The 22,968-nt window shown below is 53.3% G+C and overlaps 2 protein-coding genes across 3 annotated transcripts in view; both read right to left on the reverse strand.

Annotated features, from left to right (window-relative positions):
* Positions 1-421: 421 nt before the first annotated feature.
* Positions 422-5,052, reverse strand: SPMIP5 (sperm microtubule inner protein 5). The gene is made up of 3 exons (XM_075534104.1): positions 4,998-5,052; positions 2,139-2,357; positions 422-612 (listed from the first exon to the last, which is right to left on the reverse strand). Exons 1-3 carry the CDS (start codon positions 5,050-5,052, stop codon positions 422-424), a joined length of 465 nt encoding a protein of 154 aa, XP_075390219.1.
* A 4,280-nt stretch (positions 5,053-9,332) lies between these two features.
* The window catches only part of HSPA12A (heat shock protein family A (Hsp70) member 12A), a 66,742-nt gene continuing 53,106 nt past the window's right edge, over positions 9,333-22,968 (reverse strand). Inside the window, exons 8-12 of one of the 2 annotated variants that reach the window (XM_075533706.1) lie at positions 20,799-20,885; positions 20,111-20,215; positions 17,370-17,628; positions 16,375-16,478; positions 9,333-13,884 (exon numbers count right to left, since the gene is read on the reverse strand). In XM_075533706.1, coding sequence (XP_075389821.1) covers positions 13,247-13,884; positions 16,375-16,478; positions 17,370-17,628; positions 20,111-20,215; positions 20,799-20,885 — 1,193 coding nt within the window. In that variant the 3' untranslated portion in view covers positions 9,333-13,246. The remainder of the gene's footprint in view (positions 13,885-16,374; positions 16,479-17,369; positions 17,629-20,110; positions 20,216-20,798; positions 20,886-22,968) is intronic. The other variant, XM_075533707.1, reaches the window with a different exon arrangement.

A 22,968-nucleotide genomic window follows, 5' to 3' on the forward strand; every position in this document is an offset into this window, starting at 1 on the left:
AGTCTCGTAGAGGTAAGGATTCTCTACCCGCGTTTTACTGAAAACAAAACTGAGGCCCCAGGAGCCATCCTACTCGGCCGTGCCCCCTGCCACCCCGCTCCTGAGCACCACTGGGTCCTGGGCGGCCTTCAGAGCCCTGAGGCACTGGCTGCGGCATAGGTTTCTGGCCCCGCCCTGCACCCCAGTATAGAACAGGGGCAGGCTGCTGAGGGCTGGCTGGGGAGCAGTGAAGGGTCTGCTTATGGGGAAGGCCCAGCAGCTGTAACAAGTTGCCTTTAATAAATCAGACTCAAGAGCAGTCCCCCGCCCCTCTCCCCTGCCTGCCCTGACTCCAGGCTCCTGGTCAACCAGGTACTGCTCTTCCCCCACCCCACCCCCCCACCCCCCGTGTTGTCACTCATGCTGATGGCCTCAGCCACACTTACTCTGCATAGGGCTTCTGCCTGGCCCGCTTAGCCTGCTCCACTATTTCCAGGAAGTCCTGATAGCAGTGTTGGGCCATGACCGTGTAGCGCATGGCACAGCCAAGTTCAGTGACCTTGGCTCTGGGCAGGAAGCCCGCCCAGCCAGGGATCGGGGGCTCCTCCAGGGGCTTCCTTGTGGTTTTGCATTCTGAAAAAAGACATCGTGTTTCTTGAGGGCTTTGGGAAGCCACACAGCAGGCCTCAGGCTAGCTGGTCCCCCCCCCCCCAGGGCAGCCCACAGCCTCAGATGGATGGGGGGCAGCTAGCTACCACTGGGCCATGGAAGCTGGGGGCCAGGCACCTGGCTTGGGGCTGCACAGAATCTTGTGTCATTGCATTCGCTCACCACCCCTAAGAGATTGTTGCACTCTCACCCCTTGTTTGGAGGAGGAGGCTTTGAAAGGTTAAGATTTGGTCCGAAGGTAGGAAGGCCAGGATTGAAGCCCTGGTCTTTAGTTCCCAAACCCTGGCTCTTCAATGGATTCTGCCTCTTTCTCACATTAATGAGAAAGCTTGAAAGTCTCTCTGTGACCACTGACAGACGAGGATGAGGATAAAGCATGTCGGGTCAGCCTCAGGACCCTGACTTCCCTTGTGACGCTCCCTCTGCTGGTTGGGTGACCCTGGGCAAGTCACTTCCCCTCGCAGTTTTCCTCTTGTAACATTGCTGAGGCTGTGAAGTCTCTGAACAGCAGAGCCAGAAGGCGCCCAAGGGTGCCTTAATTCGTCCTTCTCTGCCCTGGAAGCAGACACCGGGGCCCAGAGAAGGGAAAGCAGCTGGCCTTAGGTTACACAGCAAGCCCGTGTGCAGTGGGCTGAAGCTCATCTGCTGGGGCCAGCATTGTTTCTTATGGGTTGGAAGCACTTAAAATAGCAAACAGTTGCAGTATCAGATAGTCTTGAAAGTTTCTATTGCAAACAAAACAGCTGCAACAAGCAACATTACTTTTCCTGACTTTTCAGGTCCTGAAAATCATCTAGGTTGAATCCCTATTTGGTGAGTGGTGGACAGTGTAGTTAGTTGCCTTGTGATGATCAATAATATAGAAAACCCACTATTGTTATTGGGGTGCTTCCTCAGTGCCATGCCTCCAGCTGAGACCCAGAGCCTACGTCGAAGCTCAGGCTCTGACCTTGAAGCAGACCCAGTGACCTCTGGGAGGCTGTCCTCTGTGAAATGGGGAGAATAGCAGTGCTGGGCCGAGGGCTGGTGTAGGTGGTGAATGAACAGCTGGCACAGAGAAAGCAACTGAAAAATGGGACTTTCGGGTCCAGAGGCCGATGTCTGAAGGTGTGCAAGTCTTGGTCAAGGGCTCCTGGTCCCCAGCACCTCCTTCCTGACCAGGACACCAGGCTGCTTTAAGCCACTTGGTACTGACTCCTGGAGTGTGAGGTGTGCTGGGCTTAGTCTCTGGTGGCACAGCTAGTTATCAAACTCACTGCCAACTTCAAGACCGGAGGGACAAGTCCACCCACAGGCATCTCGGAAGAAAGGCCTGGTGGTCCACACCGGGGAACTCAGCCAGTGAAAACCCTACGGAGCCCACTTCTATTCTGCCATCCGTTGGGTCACCATGAGGCAGGCGCAACTGAGCAGGAACTGGGTTGACTGATGGCAGCTGAGAGGGCTGGCCAGGACCCCCAGGAGACAGGGCTGGTGTCAGGGAGCGGTACCCAGAATCCTGGGGTGGTACTTCCGGTAGTACTGGTGCAGCGCCTGCAGGACCGTCTCCTGGGAGCAGATGGGCTTCAGCTTCGGGGTGGTGGCCACGGTGTGGCGCAGCTGCTCCAGCTGCTCCTTGTATCTGCGTGTGCTCTCCTGGAAGGACCTCAGGCACTGGGACATGTTGTCCTCGCTGGGGGTGCCCTGGCAGCTGTTGTAAGGCACGAAGCCTGCAAGAGCCCACAGAAGCACGGCCCTGACCGACCGGGCCTCCAGCTCGGAACAGAGCCTGCCTCAGCACCCCCAGCATGCCCTCAGGATCCCCCCCGCCCCACTACACAATGCTGCTTGGGTCCAGAAGGCCGCACTCTTCCGGAGACCAACATGACAAGTGATTCTGTTGTTTCCCGTGTGGCTGGGCCCTCCCAAGGCCACCAGACACGACCTTGGGGTCTGGGAGGGAAGGCCCATTTCAACAAAAGCAATGACAGTAATATTCTTTGATAGCTGAGCCCCCGAGGTTGGTGGCAGCGGTAAATGGGGAAAGCGCTTAATGGGCCCAAATGGCAGTCTGGGGAATAATTGAAATGATTCCTCTTTTTAGAGAGAAGGCGTGTTTCCTGTGACACTTCCCAAATGCAATTTTGGATCTTTCTTGTCGGGCCATCAGGAAATTGCTGGCTTATTAAAAGCAGAGACCTATTATACAAAAAGGTAAATTCATTATCTGCAAGACCCACCCCAAGCACAATTTTTTCACCATTTCCCACAAAATAGCCTATAATCATTACAATTAGTGTGAAGCCTAACTATTTAAGCTGGATGCTGAATCCTAAGTATTAAACTCTTGTGGCACTAAAACCATTTTTTAAAAAGAGGGGGAAACACTGGTTGAGACCTAAATCCTGAGCTTCAAAAAATAAGAATAGCAAGAATCCATCTCTTCCACGATTGAAGAAAAATAGAAGCCCTGTTGGTGTCGTGTCAGAATCATAACCCCAAGGTTAGCAGTTCGAAACCACCAGCTGCTCCACGGGAGAAAGATGAGACTTTCTGCTTCTGTAAAGAGTTACAGTCTTGGAACCCAGCAGGAAAAGGTCTACTCAATCCCATTGGGTCACTATTAGTCAGAATCCACTCGATGGCCATGAGCTTGAATGTGTTGTTGAGTTATTGAATACTCATTAGTAGCTCTCATGCTTGCCTCTGTCTTAGGAAGAGACAACCTACCTTCCTGGTTCAAAACATCAACCCAGTCCTTGAACCTGTAACAGCTGCCTTGGGAAGAACCTAAGTGCTTCAGTGGGTTATGCATGGGCTGAGAGCCACAAGGCCACTCCACGGGAGAAAGAGGCGGTAGCCTGTTCTCATACAGATTTACTGCCTTGGGAACTTATGGGGCAGCTCGACCCTGCCCTATACCTAGGAGTCAGAATCGCCTGGGCAGCAGTGAGTAAATGTCCTGCCAGAGTCCCTGGGTGGTACAAATGGTTGAAGCACACTCGGCTGCCCACCACAGGCTGGAAGTTGTAGTCACCCGGTGGTGGGAAGCCCTAGTGGCGTAGTGGTTACAGGTTTGGCTGCTACCTGCAAGGTCCGCAGTTCGAATCCACCAGGCTGGAGAAAGACAGAGCTTTCCACTCCCGTGGAGAGTTAAACTCACGGAGGCAAGATAGGTAGGAGAGCACCACAGAGCTCAGTTTACCCCCACAGCCTCCTGAAGGAACCCGCCCTTGAGTTCAGATTTCTGGCTTCCAGAACAGTGAGAGAATGGCATTCTGCTGCTGTACACCACCCTGCTTGTGGTCCGTTGTTACAGTAACTATGGTAGTTTGAAGATTTCATATCAACTAGACAAGGCTGGGGGTGGGGGAGCCAAGCCTGTCAATCAAGTGGTAACTTGATGGGCCCTCCTTGGAGGTGTGGTCTTTTTGTAGGGGAGTGACAGACTCTTATTACGGCTTCTCCTGCTGCCATTTAGCCTCCCTTCTCCCTGGGACTTCACTGGGACTCTCTGTGGCCCCAGAGGTGACCTCATGTGGGCCACCCAACCCTGAGAGCTGTCAGCTCCCTGCCATGTTTCCAGCAACCTTGGATCCACTCATCTTGTGAGTAGAAGGTCATTTGGCCTGTGACCTTCCTGATGCACCATTCCCAGACACTGGCACGAAACTGTGTGAGTTTGAAGAGGGACTCGGGACTAGCCTCAGACTTGGAGCCAAGTGGAATCCAAAACCTGTGCTCCTCCCCAGGCAGTAGGATCAGGGTAAGGCTGGGCAACCTCAAGATATCCCTCACCCCCACCCTCTTCAGCTGCATGTTAGGGCTGAGGGGCCCCCGCAGGGATGTGAGTTCTAAGTAACCCAGAACTATGTGGAAGAGGCGCCTTTAAGTAGGGTGTCCAGCTGTCCTGGTTTTCCAAGCATTGAGGGGTCCTCAGGACAATAAATTTTCAGTCCCGGCCAAACCAAGACGGCCATTCACCTAGTTTTCAGGGAGAGGAGAGAGGAAGGGGACCACAGAACCACCCGTGTGCAAGACTTGAGAAAGGCCCACCTTGGGAACTAGGACTGGACTTTGGCTTATTCTGTCTAGTCTCAGAGCAGCTGGTCCAGAGCCACTCAGCACACATTGACTCAGTTTCTCCTGTGTACCGAACTGCACACAGAAGCTCCAAGCTAGGTCCAATCTCTCCGTTCATCAGAACCCTGTCAGAGGCCATCTTCAGCCATTCATTCAGTGATTGAAATGTGTGCCTTAAAAACTAGAGCACTGTCCAGGTGGTTGGACAGGTGTAGACTGTGCACCAGGGCAGGGGCCAGGGCCACGGGTTTACTGCCAGCATGTCGGTAGTTCATGTCACCACTTACCACAGTAGCCTGGTGTGACCGGCAACTTTCTCATGAAGATCTTGGGAGAGTCCATGCTTTAGCTGTCTGTTAATGAAGGGAAAGGGGAATGAACATATCCCATCAGATGCCCCTGCCTCAAGTACTGACTAGACACATGGCTTGGGACAGACTGGCTAGAAGAGTGACCTTGCCAGAGGATTAGGACAGAGAGGCAGTGCCACCAGCTTACCCAGGGCTGGCTGTAGTTATAAAACCAATGACCTGAAACCAAGGGCCCCTGCTTTTGCCACTCATTGAGATGACAGATGTGTCATTGAGATGACAGGGCTCAGGAGCCCTATAAACCCTGCCAGCTGTCCCTCCTGCCCTTGAGCCCTCTGCCCGCCCACCCCATCCTCCATGATTGTGAACTGCACACACAGCATGGCCATGGAATGATGGAAGAGTTCAGGAATCTGAGATGAGATGAGAAAGACCCAGGACACTTCGTGAAGTGGTCCAAACTCTTGGAGGGGGAGGGAGTTGGAATCCAGTGGAAGAGGCATCACAGTGGCCCCGCAGGACAGAGCAGAACTGGATCCAGGGGCTCCACTGCACTTCTCCCTCCCGTGGAGTGGCAGGTGGGTTGAAACCCCGCCCTTTCCTTTAGCAGCCTTCAGGGCTCCTTCCAGTCAGTCCCAACTCACTCCCCAGGTGCCTGCTGGCCCCTTGCTTACAGGGAGGTTCTGTGAAGGCACTGTGTGCACTGGCTCATTGAGTCCCCTCGACAGGCTTGACAGAGCTATCTCCAGACGAGGAGAGAGATGGTGGCCAACATTTCTCCATGTGCAGGACACTGTTGACAAGGAGCGTCTCCAGGACTGCCCCGCGGGGCCATTCTGATTCCAGATCCCAAGCTTCACTTTGCAGAAGAGACCAAAGAGAGTGCAGAGGCAACTCCTTTAAGAATTCATAAAGGATGCTGCCAGGGAAGTAGTGGGCAGTGTCCATAGTTCAGAACCATCAGCGGCTCTGCTTCCCCTGGAGAAAGACGAGGCGGCCTGCTTGGGTTCAGGAGCCCCAGAAACCCTAAAAACGCCCTAAGAATCCGAATAGCCTCTATGGCAGGTGGCTTGGATTGGATAAGAGAGTCTGAAAGGAGCCCAGGTGGCGCTGTGGGTAAGCAATTAGCAGCTAATGGAAAGGTAAGGCAAAGCCATGGGCCAGTCGAGGCGCACCCAAGAGGAAGGAAGGTCAGTCCGCCTGGTAAAGATGACAGCCGTGGACAGCTTCCCCTCTGTCCGACTCGCCTCAGACTGAATCCGTCCGAAGGCAGCAGGGAGGGCGGCCTAGACACTGGTCGCTAACCCTGTGATGCAGGCGTCGGTTTCCCACAGGTGTGACGCTCGCTGAGCCAGCACCGGGCGCTGGTGGGGTGCGGGTCACACCCGCAGGTCTGCCTGGAGGTGTCTGGAGGTCAGAAGACATGGGCATGGGTCCCCCCTGCTCTGCCCCCACTCCCTGACCCCTGCCGCCCCCACCGTAGCTCACCTGGGCCGTCCTACCCTGGGTGTCAGGCCACTCCCTTGGACCCACTCCGCCCCACTGGCAGCCCTTTGTGAGCTCACCGCTGGAGGGCGGGGCGTGAGCTGAAACCCCACCCCCACCCCTGGGCCTCCTGAGGCCACACCCTCCCTTCCTTACAGCCTGACTCTGAACCCAGAGGCTGCTGGTGGGTGGGGTAGTGGGGCAGGGGGAGTTGGGGGGCTGTGAAGAGAGAGGCTGGTGGAGCGTGAGAGAGGGGAGTGCCTCCCTGTTCCCAAGCCACCTCGGTGCAAATATTTCCTTTCCAGCGTATTTCTCCAACAACCCCCACCCCACTCCATCCCCCGCCTCTCCACAGGGAATCAGTCACTGTAATGTGGAAACCCAGGTGGCCAGGGCCTGACTTGCTGCTTACAATAGGCCTCCCCTGGGCCAGGGTTGGGGAAAGAGTGGGGTGGGGCTGGGGAGCAGGGAGGGGTAGAGGTAGTTTGTGTCCCTCACCTTCCTGGGCTTCTCAATCCTTCCTAAGGGGTGCAAGGGGGAAAGAGGGGTCTGGGAATGTCTGAGAGGCAAGGGGGCAGAGGCAGAAAAGGTGCAATGCACCCACTAGGGGCAGGGGCACAGTTCACGCCCCTCTAAGTACCAGAGCCCATCATTGCAGGGAGCTGGGGATTGGGGGGGAGCAGGGACTGAGTCGTTGGGTGATGCAGAGGTTACTGCTTGGTTACAGAGTGTTCTGAATCCACCCTATGATGCCTCCTGGGTTCAGCCACTGAAACCCTAAGAAGGTGCAGTTCTGCTCTGAAACATAGGGGTCGCTCTGAGTCTGAGTCAACCGCAGGCATGTGGGTTCTTTCCCCCCTCAGGAGGGGAACCTGAGCCTCAGTTCATTGGTTGAGAGCCACGAAGCTGTCACTGTACAGACCAGATCGTTAGGGACTGATAAGTCACCTTTCAGCAGCAGAATGGCCCACTAGGGGGTTCCGTGGCCCTGTGGGTTACGTGTTGAGCTGCTAATTGCAGTTGGTAGTTCAAATCCCCCAGCTGCTCCTGGGGAGAAAGATGAGACTCTCTGCTCCTGTACAGATGTACAGGCCTGAGGACCCCCTAAGCAGAGTGGCTAGGGGTCGGGATTGGCTAGAGGCAGTGGGTTATGTACCAGAACCGACTTGGTGGCAAAAGTTTTAGAGTCAATGTTGACATGCGTAGGTTGTTAGGGCTTTCACAAGTTGATCTGCTCTTACGAATGTGAAGGTCAATTCCTGGGTGAGTGGCCCACCGTTTAACCTTTGCACCACCAGGTTCCTTTTGAACATATGGTGTGGTAGTTACCTAATCTGCTGTCAATTTAAGGATTCAGAGTGAAAGGGTGGAGTCTAGCCTGTCAATCAGATTGCAGCTTGATGACCTCATTTGAAGGCACTAAGGAGATAAATAGCTTGCTGGAGGCGGGACAGAAGGAGACTCCCTACAAGACATACTTGTGGAGAAGACACATGGAGAGAGCCGATGGAGCTGGAGAAGCCACGTGTAGAACCCTGCCAGCGCGGACATGCTTACAGTGCCACTGGTCATTAGACTTCTCACCCACTGACCTGTGCTCTTTCTGCATTCCGTGTCATTGCATGTGTTTTGTGAGTTTGAAGAGGACTTTATAGATTGTTATCAGACATATAGGACTCATGGATTGATCTGGACTGGGCTGGGATGTTTTCTCAATATTCAACTGCTCTTGCATATAAAGCTTTCTTATACACGAGTGTCTATGAATTTGGTTCTCTAGTCAACCCAGACTAGAACATATGGTGAATGGCCCTTGAGACAGCCCTAAAACAGGGAGGGCAAACTTGGACATTTATACCATCATTCCCAAGCCATACGAAACGATCAACTGTAAACAACCGCCTGCGCTGTCTGGTGGGACATTTATTTAGCTCACTCCTAATGTGATGGCGGGAACTGCTTGTTTGGGGCAAGGTAGACATTACTGGCTGCTATTGATGATCTCCTGGGCCTCCCTCACACACCTGTGGAGGAGGCCTCCTGGTGCAACGGCTTACGAGTTGGGCTGCTGACTGCAAATTCAGCCGTTCGAAATCACCAGCCACTCCTCGGGAGAAAGATGAGGCTTTCTACTCCCATAGAGTTACAGTCTCAGAAACCTGCAGGGGCAATTCTACTCTGTCCTACAGGGTCACTGAGTCAATCCACTCGATGGCACTGAGTTTTGAGTTTATAAATTGGTAAGACATTCCCCACTCTTTCCCCAACTCCTGGAAGTTGACCCTGAATTGAACTTTACACACAGGCTGGCTGAGGGAACTGGCCATTCAACGGACGTCATCTAGAACTTGCTGGGCCTTCTAGAACTAACTCGAGAGGGTGATGCCGGTTGAGCCTTGCCTAAACCCCCAGATCTGGCCGGTCAGGCGTGTGTGTTCACTAGAGAGCCAGACACCCCAAGCCATCTGCATTTTTAATGACCGTCCTCTGGATGCAGTAAAGTTGCCTCTGCCTGCTGTCAGTTACTGACCTTCTCTCTGCCTGGACTGCTTCTAGCTTGGAAGGGAAAGGGGCTCAGGGGACATTAATGGAGTCTTGGTTTCCATCGAAGGAAGGTCCCAGCCATGTTGGGATGATTGCTAATGAGGTTTCAGGAAATGACCTGAAAATGAATTCTCACCTGACATGGGTAGAGGGGAGTTCTTTGTAATTCCATTTAGGAATCCAGAGGCTGTAATTCCATTTATGAATCCAGAGATGTGTGTATACACGCACACAGGTACGCACACACACGCACACACATACATGAGACACAAGAGATCCAGAGTTTTGCTTTATTTATGTAGCGTTAGCAGATACAATCCTGCCCCGTCGTGAATGGCTGCGAAGTCCTGTGAACAAGAGCCGATGGCTGAGATTGTGGCAGAGTTCCATTGTCCAAGCAGATGAGAGGTGTGACAAGGTGGACAAGAAGAATGTTGATATTCATCGCTCGCTTTCATCATTCCTCAGCACAATTTAATGCAGCTTAAATCACAGCTATTAACATGTCGGCAAGGTAAAATTCGCTCTTCAGCTAATAATGCATTTTGACTCCCGCTTATATGGGTGCATGCGATTCTCTGCTACCCTGGCAAGTCCCCAGGCCTGGACTCTACAAGCTAAAACTTGATCTACATAACACTCTAAGGGTGGGGCAGGCTCTGTCGTCTGGCCGCGTCTTAGCCATCCCGCTGCAAAAGTTCTTGTACGTTCCTTCCTCTTTCCTATCCCTGTAACCCGTCAGTCAGCATGTATCACAGTGCAGAAAGAGAGGGCAGTTACAGAGGAAACCCTCAAAGACATGAACACCGTGTGGTAAGGACCTCGGGGGCAATAATCAGTCAAGACAACAGGCCTTCTAGAACCCTCTAAGATAAGAAACTGTGCCCCAGTGTATTAGGCTATGACACTGCGATGGGGGATAGGGGGAGATACATTTGGGGGCTTCCTTTTAGGAATTCTGACTATTGGGCTTGTATTGCTTGGGGAAGAATAAAGTCCAGTAAAATCACCACCCTCTTAGCCCTCGATTTGCCAACGCTGCCGAATTCGACCAGATCATTTAAGGAGGAGGGGGAGACAAAGAGGTATTCTCAAGACATGGGGAGGGGGGAGAGCTTGGCTACATTGCTCACATAGAATCTGGCAGAAAAGCTGGGTGTCTTCACTCCTCATGTCCTTCCTTGGGCCCTAGGGTACTGAAAGCATCACGCGCGGTGGGGACCACTGCTCCCCACCCAGGAAAGGAAGCGGACTGCCCTGCTGAAAGGCAACAAGGGGTTGGTAGGTTGTTCTGCACTGTTTCACTGCTTACAGCACCAGAAGCTGGCTCTCAGGCTGCACAGGGGAGCCCACCCCTCCTTGCGTTCCTTTAAATAGCACTGTGAACCTTCGGGGAGGCTGTCGACTCAGGTGACCATTTGTTCAGAGATTTCAGGCCCTCAGCGCCTCCTACAACTCAGCCGTAGAGACCCAGTCCACATCGCTTGGCATCAGGACCAATGGAAAATGAGTAAACACAATGAAGAGATTTTTTTTAAAACTCCCACTGCCATTGACCCTCCACAGCAGGGTAGAACTGCTCCTGTGGGTTTCTAAGACTGTAACTCTTTACAAGGAGTAGAAAGCCCCAACTTTCTCCCTCGGAGCGGCTGGTGGTTTCGAACTGCTGATCTTTCGGATCGCAGCATCCCAGTGCATCACCACTACGCCACCAGGCTCCTCTATGAAGAGATAAGACCGTGGAAAACAAAGGGCAGCAAAGGCCTCAACAGAATCAAAGAGCACGCTCCCTTTTTTTTTTCATATATATACACAAGAAAAGCACTTTGTAGAAATAAAAATTCTGTACAGCCTTCTACTATTGTATGTACATAAAAATTATATTACTCATAACTGAATTGTTAAAAAGGCCTAGTTGTCAAGTCTGACTGGCAGCATCAGAGAAAGGCCCGGCGTGTTTAGCTTGTGAAGCAGAGCAGGCAGCACGAGAGAGAGCACGAGCAAGCCGCCTTTGCCCCTCGGCTACCGAGTGTCGGCTGCAGCGTGCTCTCGCCCAGTGGATATGGGTGTGTTTCACATTCTAGTTGAGAGTTCTGCAGCACCTGATGCGGGCACAAAGAGCGAGTGCATGCACATGAAATGGCAAAGGCTGTTCAAGAGGCTGCAGAGCAACGATGACCACAGGCATGCAAATCCAACTTGCAGTCTAAGCCAATTCACTCAGACTCGACTCTCCCACAGATGCCAGAGATGTGATTCCAAGCAAGCGGAAGAGACAGCCCTGAACAGACCAGACAGTGACAGGGAGTCAGAGCCATGACTCTGTCTCCACAGGGTTCCCAGATGTTGGAGACCAAGAAGACCAAGTTTGGGACCTTGGGGAAGGATGAATCGCAGAGCACTGTTCAGTCCCATCCTGGGGTTCCTTCCTTCCCACCATTCACTTCCTAAGGGTTACAAGTACCAGGACCCAAGCCAGGCAGGGGCCAAGCCCCACTGACCAAGGGGACAAGGTGTGGGGCACATTCTTTACATGCAAACCCTCTCCTTGTGGGATCTCTAACTGGAAGACCAGGTATGCCGGCTGTCACCTGTGCTTCAGTTTTCAACCATAACTAACTTGAGCAACTCCCAGGTTTCAGTTGGACCACAGTTACCTGTGGTGCATCCAACAAAATGCAGATTCTGGGTCCCTCCCTTCAAGATTCAGCTTCAGTTAATAACACCCTGGTTAGGATTCAGATGCCTGTGTTTCACCAACACCCAGGTGAGTCTGATGCAATTCGAACCTGACTGCCATCAAATGCGCTGACGCATAAACCGAAAAACCCTCCCTGCCATGGAACTGAACCTGACTCACAGCGACCTGACAGGACAGAACAGAACTGCTCCATTGGGTTTTCAAAGCTGCCAGTCTTTACTGGAACAGAAAGCCTATCTTTCTCCCTTGGAGCGGCTGGTGGATTTGAACAGACAGCTCTGTGGTTAGCTTACCCTAAAGTGCTGCCAGGGCTCCTTAAAATATACACGCATATCTATTTTAAGCTGGTTTAATTCATTAGGTATCCATTTGACAAGTAGGTTTTTAATAGGTTTTAATAACTGAAGATTTTAATGAAGCATCTCACTGAAGCTGCCTTATATTTCACCACCATATCCCTTTTGAGATGTGGAATTTTGAAAAGCCACAGATCTTAGGGGAGTGAGGGTGTGCGGGAGGAGGGAGTTCATTTAAGAACTGTCTGCCTTCAAAGCCAGGAACCATTGAGACCCCTGGGTCTTGGGGGTGCGAGCCTGGCAAACTGCCACCTCCTGTTCTCCTGCAGAATCCCTTCCAAGGTTTCCTAGAGTTACTTATGAATGCAGAAACCAGGGTTTGCCTTCTGGGAATTACATCACAGCCTCCTATAAACTGGGACATGTTAGCAGCTCTAATACTGACTTCCTCTTACGAGTGAGTATCCACCTGAAGCCAGGTTTCCCCTGCTGAGAAGTGGAGGCCCCCGCTTGACCACACACATGAACCCTGCAGGATTACCCAAGGCCATGGTCTAAGGGTCTTCTTGGCAGAACCTATCTGAAATTTAAACATGAGAACCTAAAACAGGGCCCAGAGGAGGCAGCTAAAATCCCTCCAATTTCTCACTGCGTCCCACTTTTGATCACATGGTGATAGGGGGGTAACAAACATAAAACCATGAACTGCAGAGTGGCATCTTAGCTGAGCTGTTAGCGCCCCCAACAAACATGCAGAAAGAGGGATATCTCAAAGAAGTGAAGCATCTGCTCTGGACCCCGTCAGGGTCCCATTTCAGATCTAGCAAGAACGCGGGAGGGCAACCTGAGCCCCACTTGGTGGAACTCTGCTCCAGGCCAGCTCCATCACCAGCTCCCCTCTGGTTATCCCACCTGCACCCATGCCACAGCTGAACTCCCAGGCTCCAAGAACTCCTACTCCCCAACCCCCAAGCTGAATGGGCCTGCTGCTGTTCCATTCACTGTCTCCCGCTCCTCCAGCATACCCTCCAAATGCCTCGGCCCCTCTAGCCCTGCCTGTCCTCCTCTTGGCTGTGGAAATCGGGTGGGTGGTGTCTAGGATGGAGGTAGGAAAGGAAGGGTGAGGATGGAGGTCTGCAGGTAACAGGTGAGCCTGAGCTGAGTCCGGGGCTGGGGGTGGGGGTGGGGAGGGGGGTTGGCTAGTAATTCAAGAAGTCGATGCCGACTCGGACGCTCTTCGAGGTGGCGATGTCGATGGCTGTAGCCTTGATTTCGGTGTCTCCGAACTGCATGAGCGTCTGGATCTCTCTGCGCGCGGGCACAGCCGGGCCGCCGGTGCCCGTGAGATCCAGGCGCAGCGTGCCGCACTTCTTGACGCCGGGGTCGGTGATAAAGCTGACGTCGTCGTGCTCCGAGCTGTAGATGTTGATGATGATCACCAGCTGGGAGGGCTTGGCCGGGGTGTAGCTCCGCTTGACCAGCTCGCCCAAGGCCACGGATTGGTCGGCGGAGATGAACCTGTCGAAGACGTCGGTGCACCAGCGGGTGCCATCCTTCACCAGCAGTTTGTCGGGCGGGTGCTTGCCCTCCACGTAGCGGTTGAGCACGCCCACCCCGTAGGTGAGCGGCGAGCGCCGCACCTTGATCACGGCCGGGTCCAGGCCGAAGAGGACCGCGCCCTTGAGGATGGTGAGGCCCACGTCCTGGGGGATGATGATGCGGCACTTGTCGCCGAAGGCGGCCTGCACGGCCTGCTGTAGCAGCGGCGCCTCGGCAAAGCCGCCCACCAGGAAGAGGAACTTGACCGTGGACACCTCAGCCTTCTGAAACAGGTCCCCTGGCAGGGAAGAGCAGGGAGATCATTGTTACCAAGGGCCAGCCGGCAGGGTGGAGGGCCCGCTTGGTCTGAGCTCTGCAGGAGAAATCCTGCCGAGCTGGAGCCCTGATTAGTTGGTGGTGTGGTGGTGATGTGCTGCATCGCTAACCTTAGCAGTTCGAAACCACCAGCCAGCTCCTCAGGAGAAAGACGAGGCCTTCTACTCCCAAGAGCAGTTAGTCTCAGAAACGCACAGGAGCAGTTCTACCCCGTCCTACAGGACTGCTATGTGTCAGAAGTGGCTCGATGACAGTGATTGGGGCTTTGTTTTGTTTTGATGTTTTTTGTCTTTTAGGGCAAAGGGGGAACTTCCGGTTTCTAGCCCAGCTCATAAAGCACTTGGAAGGTAGCACTCCCACCCCTCCACAAGAACCCGGGCTGAAAACTCAGTCTACATGGTACACAGAGCCACAGGACAAGGCCCCCGGAACCCAAGACGCAGGTGGGCTGAGACAGGCTGAGCAGCAGGCCTGGCAGCCGGAGGACATAATGGGTACGAGATTCATGGAACCCCCTGGGCTGCCAATCCAGGGGTGCCTAGGAAGAAAGGACTGGCAATCCATGGATTTTCTGGGAAGAAGTCCGCAAGTGAAAACCCAATGGGATGCGGCTGTCCTCTGGGACACTTGGGGGCACCAAGAGTTAGCACTGCCTCACTAGCATCTGGTCTGGGTCAATGACTCCTGGCTGAAGACTGAGCTTGAGAGATTCAAAAACCCCGGGAGGGAGGGGCCCATGTTCACAGGGGCCCCTAAGTTCACAAAGGTTACCTCCAAGAACTCCATCAGGATCTCTCTGGAAAGCTCAGCGAGAACTCCCTGAGAGGGTACTGCTCACAGCGGGGAAGAAGTCGTTCTTTTGAGATGGTGCCCCCTGCCCTTGAGCCACCGGAGGCCTTCAAGGGAACCAACTGGACAGGAGCCTCACAAAGGGGGGCTTGGGGGGGCGGCCTCTGCCAGCGTTCTCTAAACTGGAAGGCACTCCTGGTACATGGAGGTTGCAACCACACCGTGGGCAAATCCACAGCTTGGCAGGGGGGCTGCCCCATGTGTAACCTGCTAGTAACCAGGGCTCCGGATTCCCCAGCTCCCAAAAGACAGACGCGCTCCCATCCAGTCTGTTCTCATCGACTCACAGCAACGCTGTGGGATTGCCCCCGTCGGTTTCCAAGACTGTAACTCTTTATGGAAGTAGAAAGCCTCATCTTCTCCAGAAGTGGCTGGTGGTTTAGAACCATTGACCTTGTGGTGAGCAGCACAACACATAACCACTACACCCCTAGGGCTCCTTTTTCCCCCCACAACTCCAAAACCAAACTCACTGCCATTGAGTTGGTGCCCATTCAACGTGTAGGATAGGCTATAATGGCCTCTGGGAGCTTCCCAGGTTGTAACCCTTTATGGGAGTAGAAAACATCATCTTTCTCCCCGGGAGTCGCTGGTGGCTTCAAACTGCTGACCTTAGAGTCAGTCAGCAGCCCACACACAACCACTAGGCCACCAGGGCTCCTTTTTTACAGCTGGATGACTGCAGATCTGTTCTCTCGGCCACACTTGTCTCAAAATCTTGCTTGGGTTCGGTTCCAAAGAACAGGCAACCAGAACAGAAGCTTCTGAGAGGAACCACTGGGCCAGTTAAAGTCCAGGCACAGAGGTCAGCTCGGAAGGTTCTGGGGAATGGTTGGGGCATTTCCAAGGCATCATCTTCAAGACTTTCTCAAAGGATGCGGGACAATCACAGAGGCTTCTGTGAAGAGGGGCGAGGAATGGGAAAACTAGACTGCCCTGATGCGGAACAGGCCAGGAGATTTGCATCGACGTTGTTTTTGCTTTGTTTTGTTCCATCTTGACAATGCTCCTGTCCACTTTGCCAGGGTAGCAAGGGCCGTCCTATCAGAATTGTGTTGGGAAACCTGACCCCATTCACCCTGAAGCCCTGATCTTATCCCTTTTCCCTCTCTGCTCCCCAAACTCAAAGAATATTTCAAAGGAACATAATCGGAGACCCTCATGGATGTCCACACTGACCATATGACATGGTGTAAATCGAGGGGCACAGAATTCTCTGGGGAAGGGTTAACAAGAGAGAAACATATAGACCTAGATGGAGGGTGTGTAGAGAAAATAGAGCTTTATATTTTTATTTATTATTTGTTTAATGGAGCTTTCTATGATTTCATAGCAATAAAATCTCTGATGTACCCTCATATACCCTCCAGGATAATATCACCTCAGATTTCCCCCTTTCCTTTGAAGCCCACCTGAAAGTGCAGGTGAGGGAGGACAGGCTGCCTGAGAGGAGAGTCCGGAGCCTCTGCTAGGAAGGAGGTCAATGAATGGAGCCGTCATCTTTGGCTGTGCCCTGGGGCCACCAGCGGCCTGACTTTTCAAGCCCGTACCCATTCCCAGCCCTAGCCACCAGCTGGCCGGGCCCTGCAGGGTAAATACTCACGGAGATGCTCCACTATGCTGTCGATGGTGGGCTTGAAGAGGGCGTTCATCGCATCTGGACTCATCCGCAACATCCCCTGCGAGGACCACTTCACGAAGTCCACACTGTGGAGCCCGGCACAGAGAGAGGCGATCGTCAGTGTTGGAGCAATGGCTGGGCTTCTCTGCACAGCCATCATCTCTAAGGGCAGCAAGGCACCCTGGGAAAGTCCCAGAACTGCCAGGACCCAGACACCTAGCTCAAAAGCAAAGATATCACCTCTTCTAGCTTCAATCCCGGCTGTGGTTCACCTTACCCTGGAATCCAAAAACCAAACCCATCACTAGTAAGTCGAATTTAACACAGTCAAACTGCCCCACGGGGTTTCCAAGGCCACACACTCCTCCAGCTTCCTCCAGCGCAGTGGCTGGTGGCTTCCAACCACTGACCTTGGAGTTAGCAATCAAGTGCTTAACCACTATGCCACCAGGGCTCCAACCCCCTGGAGGAGTGAAAGCTCAAGCCCAGCGCCACAGACAAGGAGCTCAATAAATAGAGCATTCTCTGTCGGATGAACACTGCATGAGTGGATTTGAGTGTGTTACAGGCTTGGGATGTTGTCCACATGTGAGCACTGGGCCCCACAGTCCCCCAAGCCCCTGTCCCCTCCGTCTGCTCTGTCAGAAGGGCAGCCGGCCCAGAGGCAGCGGCATGAGCTGAATGGACACAGACTGGGTTCCCGACCACCCTCCAACACTCGGCAAGCTGGCCCACACCACCTGCTGTAGCTCCCTCCTGAGAGCTGTGGAAAGATCCCGTTTGATGATCTGAAATAAGTCTGTGAAAACACTTGGGGGACATTCTGGAACTAAACAAATGCCAAAGAAAGGAGAACAGACACCCCCGTGGGGAATGCTCCTCTCCTATATGAGGGCTTCAGCCCACGCCCCCTCCCTGCTTCCCTCCAGACGTAGGGTCCAGCCCAAGCCATCTCCGCCCCCAGGAGCCTGGCTCACTTGCTCTTCCTCAGGGCCTGCTCCACGCTGTGCCCTCGGAACTTCTTGTAGTAGTCGATGAAGGAGAAGGGCAGGGTGATGTTCAGCGGGTTCGTTCGGTCCGGGGCGGCCGCGCGCTTGCGAGACTCGAAGGCGATCATTAAGTCGACCCAGGCTGCTGGGCGCTTGATCTTGAATTGCTCGATGAAATCCTCCCCGAATATTTTACACAGAAGCTTCTCAAATTCAAAATCGACTCCTAAGGAGCCATAGGGCCCACCTGAGTCCGAGACAAAGAGGGGGAGGGGGAGGGGGAGGGAGGGGAAGGCTGTTAAACTGAGAAACAGGTCTCACCTGTGTTCTGTGAAACCTTTAGTGGCACAAACCAGAAACCCGTCCGCTTTGAGAGCAGACGGCAGCGCTACATCTTCTAAAGACATTGCATCGTGAATCGAGTGGAGCTTTCCAGAACAAATCCGTCTTCCATTCTCCACGCCTTGCAGACCATGCCCATTATCGCCCCCGCAGCGTGACAGCCCTTCCTCAGGTCCTCCCTTGCTCACAGGTCCAGTCCCCCACCCTTCCTAGGCCTGCCCTCTGGCCAGCTGAGCCTGGAGCTTGGGCAAATGCTGCGATTTTGATCTCTGAGGACGATCATTCTAAGGCAGTGGTTCTCCACCTTCATGCCATAACCATTTAATACAGTTCCTCATGCTGTGGTGACCCCCCCCAACCATAAACTTATTTTCATTGCAACTTCATAACTGTCATTTTGCTGCTGTGATGAATCTGGCGACCCCTGTGAAAGGGTCATTCGACCCCCCAAAGGGGTCGCGACCCACAGGTTGAGAACCACTGTTCTAAGGCATATGAACTTCTGTAAGGTCACCTTAGGAGTCCTGGTTGGGTAGTGGCTATGTAATGGGCTGCTAACTGCAAAGCCAGCAGTTAGCATCAGCCTGATGTAGAAAGACAGAGCTTTCTACTCCTATAAACAGCTGCAGTCTCAGAAACCCATAGGGGCAGTTTTACCCTGTCCTATAGGGTCACTATGAATCATCATCTACCCTGCCCTATAGGGTCACCGTGAATCCTCATCTACCATGTCCTATAGGTCACCGTGAATCATCTACCCTGTCCTATAGGGTCACTATAAATCATCATCTATCCTGTCCTATAGGGTCACTATAAATCATCATCTATCCTTTCCTACAGGGTCACCGTGAATCATCATCTACCCTGTCCTATAGGGTCACCGTGAATCATCATCTACCCTGTCCTATAGGGTCACCGTGAATCATCATCTACCCTGTCCTATAGGGTCACCGTGAATCATCATCTACCCTGTCCTACAGGGTCATCATGAATCATCTACCCTGTCCTATAGGGTCACCGTGAATCATCATCTACCCTGTCCTACAGGGTCACTATGAATCATCATGACTCAATGGCAGGGAGTTTGCGTTTTCTGAGGGTCGCCTTTGAAACCTGTCTACTGTTTGGCTGGAAATGGAGCTGCAGGGGTGAGTTCAGTCCCCGGCCTGCAGAGTACTAGGGGCCACAGCCCTGGCTCTCCACGTTCACGTGTACATCCAAGGCCTCAGGCTAGTCTCACTCGACAAGAAGTGCTTTCCCCAGCAGAAACCACTCGACGACCGTATGTCTCAAATCAGTGCCGGGCATACTTTGTTTCACTGGCTCCACAGGCACTGAGTGTTTACAAATTAAGGGCTTGTGACAACCCCGCCTTAAGCAGGCCCACGGGTACCCATCTTCCCCACGGCACGGGCTCCCTTCTTGTCTCAGGGTCACGTTTTGGTCCATCTCACAATATTTCAAACATTTTCATAATGTTATTGCACATTTAATAGACTACAATAGAGCATAAGCATACTTTCCATAAACTCTCTAAAACTAAACTCACCGCCACTGAGTCAATGATGATTCATAGCGATTCTGTAGGGCAAGGTAGAACTTCCCCGGTGGGCTACCGAGACTGTAACTCTTTACAGAAAGCCTCCTCTTCCTCCTGAGGAATGGCTGGTGGTTTTGAACTGCTGACCTTGCAATAAGCAGCCCAACTTATAACCATGATGCCACAAGGGCTCCTCTAGCAGCCCCGTGGGTAACCTGCTATAGCACCAGGCCTCCTGTATGATTTCTGTAGGCACCGGGAAACCAAACGTTGTGTGACTCACTTCCTGGGATGTTTGTGGTACTGTGGTGGTCTACTACTGAGCTGAAGATATCTCCGAGGGGGACCTGAACAGTCAACGAGCTGTGAGCCTCATTGCATTCCATCCCATAACTCCTGGGACAGGTAAGTCAGCAGCCGTCACCTCCTCCCCGTGATGTGTGAATGACCCATTGCCCTGCTTCCCACCAAGGCAGAGAGCATGGTCCTTGGTTAGGCCATTGTGGCCCAGAACCAGGTGTCCTGGGGCCTCCCTGGAAAGTTAGCTTCAGCAGTTAAATCACTGGTGGTGTCAGGATATGGTCACATCCTTCCAGGACTTTGAGAAACAAGCTCCCTCAACCGGGATCCAAAATAAGCTCACACAGGTTGCAGGGTTTTGTGTTTTAGTACGTTTCACTGTCTTCTGTGTTCCAGATCCAAATAGGCTCTAGGACTCTCCATGTCCTACAATCCTGTCCCTCACACACAGACACCCCGAGCTGGGGGCAGCGAGAGTAGCTGCCCACAGGCCGAACGGAGCAGCCTGGCAACACATGACCAGTGAATTACCCATGGAGGTGCTGACCTGTTGCTTTATATAGTTCCTTGAGGTGTCCCTCCGGTAGCCGTATCTGATGGACTGTCAGGTCGACGGTGCCACCTCCGCTGTCCACAACCACATACTTGTCACCTGGTGCAAAAGCAAAGAGCCATGTTTAACGTACAGCTTGATCAACCCCCTCCTGAAACCCATGGGTGATGGATGGGTGAGGGCTCGGAAATACTGAGCTGAGCCCCTTCCACATTTTTCATTAGTACAATGGTTTGGCTAATTAGCAGCACAGAGAGTTATTGGTGATTAAAGAGAATGCAGGAATGCCTGCCCAGGAGTGATAGTTAGGCACGGATGACAAAGAACCCAGAGGGGTGAATCTTTAAGACTCAGGTACTCCTGTCCCGGTGCTGCACGCTCGGCCAAACGCTACCCGCTCCAGAACAAGAGCTGGCCAATTCCTGCAGCCCCTCCTGTAAGAGATCTAACAACATGTAGACTCACAGCTGCCCAGGGGCATGCTCCCTGGGAGATGAGTCTTTAAAAACCAACTGATTTTGAACATCGTTTTCCCAAAGTGCAACAGGAATAAATAGGGATGCATTTAGGGTTTGGGGTTTTTTGGGTTGTTTTGTTTTGTTTTTTTGGGCGGGGGAGGGCCAGCACACACATGTGCACACACACAGGCACACATGCACACACTTCAGTTCAAGGTCACTACCTTCCTCCAGTTCGGACCAGATTTCTCCTATGACATTCTCCACCAAAAAGGTCCGACTCTGCCGGTTACGCCGGATGTGTTCCTTCGCTAGTGGCCGACAGAGAGAAAATGATGCAGAGTGAGAAAGCATCCCGGAGCAGAGAGTCAGCGGCAGTCAGCGGAGACGACAGCATGAGGAGAGGGTTAGGGATGGAACTCTTAGTGACACGTCCTCCAAAGGGCTCTGTGAGCCCAGGGACGCCGGGAACCGCAGAGCCCTTCTTCCCAGAGAAAGCCGATCTGCACGGGCTCCGTCGCTGCTCTGATGAGATTCCCTTCCTCTGGGGAACGGTAACAGCTGCAGCCCATGGGCTGCTCCTGCTGCCGCAGGGAAGGAAGAAGCTGTCGGGCCAGCAGCTTGCAGTGCCCTGGGCTGCGCGATTTCACATGCAGGGACTCTGCAAGGAATGCAGGTGTCTTTTCCTAGATTGGGATCCTGGACAAAGGCGGTGGGAGCCATTTTCCAACCCTGTTGAGGCTGATATGCGCTTCCGCCACCGGAGGGCGCGTCCACCCCAGAGGAACCTAGTGGAGCCTGCCTTCATGATGGCTTTGGGGACAACTGTGACCTGACTGTGGCCTGGGGTAGGCAGTGTCTGAGACACCTCGCACGGCATGGGGTGGTTCATCTCTCCCAGCTCCCCCAGCAGACCAGGCACAATGGGCATCCCTAGGTTGGATGAGGGGAGCCAGGTCAGGAGAGGTTGAGGGCCTTGCAATTCCCACTACATGGTCCTGTGACCCCAGACAAGAAGCCTGAAAGTCTTGGGGACTTAACACCTGCTGATGACGCCAGGAAAGGAGGGTCAGGGAAGAAAGCTAAGAGGGTGCTGTGAGCAGGCAGGGGCAGGGTGAGGCCAGGCAAGGGTGGGGCCAGTCAGCCTCAGTCCCCAGGTGTATAAAACTTTCCCTAAGTTCCTCGCAAGCAGGGTAGGCACCCAGTGTGGCAGCTGTCGCACAGTAGGTGGTAAGGAAGGCAAAGCACAGAGGGTGAGACCTGGCAGCAAACCAGGGGCCTCTCTCCGTCAGAATCAGCTCTGGGCCACGGGGTATGCACAGCCCTGCCCACCTGTGCGCTGCTGGTCTTGAACTGCCTTACGAATCCCTCCGCCACAGCGCATGCCCTGGGCTGGACAGTCCTCTGTGACAGAGCCCTTGTTATAGACCCCACTACCGTGCAACCCTCTGTGACAGCCATACAGGCATTCCCCTGGGATGGCACCCTTGGTCCTTGGGCCTCTATCCACAATGAACAACTGAATCCATTGCCATCAAGTCAACGCTGACTCGTCTCGGCCTTATAGGGCAGGGTAGAACTGTCCTGTGTGAGTTCTCCGAGGCTGTAACGGGAGTAGAAAGCTTTGTCTTCTCATCACAGAGCAGCTGGTGGTTTCAAACAGCTGGCCTTGCCGTTAGCAGCCCACCAGGCCACCAGGGCTCCTCCTACAAGCAGTGTTTGCAGAACGCCTCTTCCTCTGACGCCAAGGCTGGCAAAGACCCAGCCACGTGGTTTCCTGGGGACCTGGTTCTCAGTGGGGATGCTCCCCCTAATCAAGGAGCCCTGTGGGCTTGGGAGGGAGCCCTGAGCTGAGGGTTTCTGTGCCATGCCAGCAAGAGCGACACAGGAATCTGTTCTGCGGGACTCCTAGACACACCCGGTTTCCTAAAGCAATCTAGATGGCTAGTTAAATGGCCTTCATAAAAAAATAAATAAAATTGCAAAGTGAGGCTAATAAAACATGCTCTGAACGTTCAAAAAAATTGTCCCATTTTTTCAGGCAAATTAAGCCCAATATTGTGGAAAATGTATCCTCTGTTGAGCTCATTAGATGCTCTCAGAGTAACATAATAAAGACTGCAAACCCAGTGGCATGGGCTCAGGATGGGGAGCAGGTGCCGGCCGGCTCAGTTTTCCCTCAGAACAGGTTGGGGGGGTCTGAGGCCTGGGACACCTCACAGGCACCCCACTTTGCAGCACCCTCTCCTTCGAGGGGAGATGCTCTAACCAACCATAAAATGATCCTGGTCTCACTGCCCCTCTGGCTTCAGAAACCAATAAGAGGCCTCCTGAGCACAAGGAGACAAGCCTGGATGCAGAGAGCAGAGCCGTGTTGGGGAGGCGGAGAGCTGC

The sequence above is a fragment of the Tenrec ecaudatus genome, chromosome 16 (assembly GCF_050624435.1).
Source record: "Tenrec ecaudatus isolate mTenEca1 chromosome 16, mTenEca1.hap1, whole genome shotgun sequence".
In the NCBI taxonomy this organism is placed as follows: Eukaryota; Metazoa; Chordata; class Mammalia; order Afrosoricida; family Tenrecidae; genus Tenrec; species Tenrec ecaudatus.

Excerpts from the sequence above, each read along its gene's own strand:
- SPMIP5 (XM_075534104.1), bottom strand. The coding sequence starts at position 5,052 with ATGGACTCTCCCAAGATCTTCATGAGAAAGTTGCCGGTCACACCAGGC. Across the intron at positions 2,358-4,997 it reads GGTCACACCAGGCTACTGTG|GCTTCGTGCCTTACAACAGC; the intron begins GTAAGTGGTGAC and ends GGGCTCTTGCAG. Across the intron at positions 613-2,138 it reads GTACCACCCCAGGATTCTGG|AATGCAAAACCACAAGGAAG; the intron begins GTACCGCTCCCT and ends GTCTTTTTTCAG.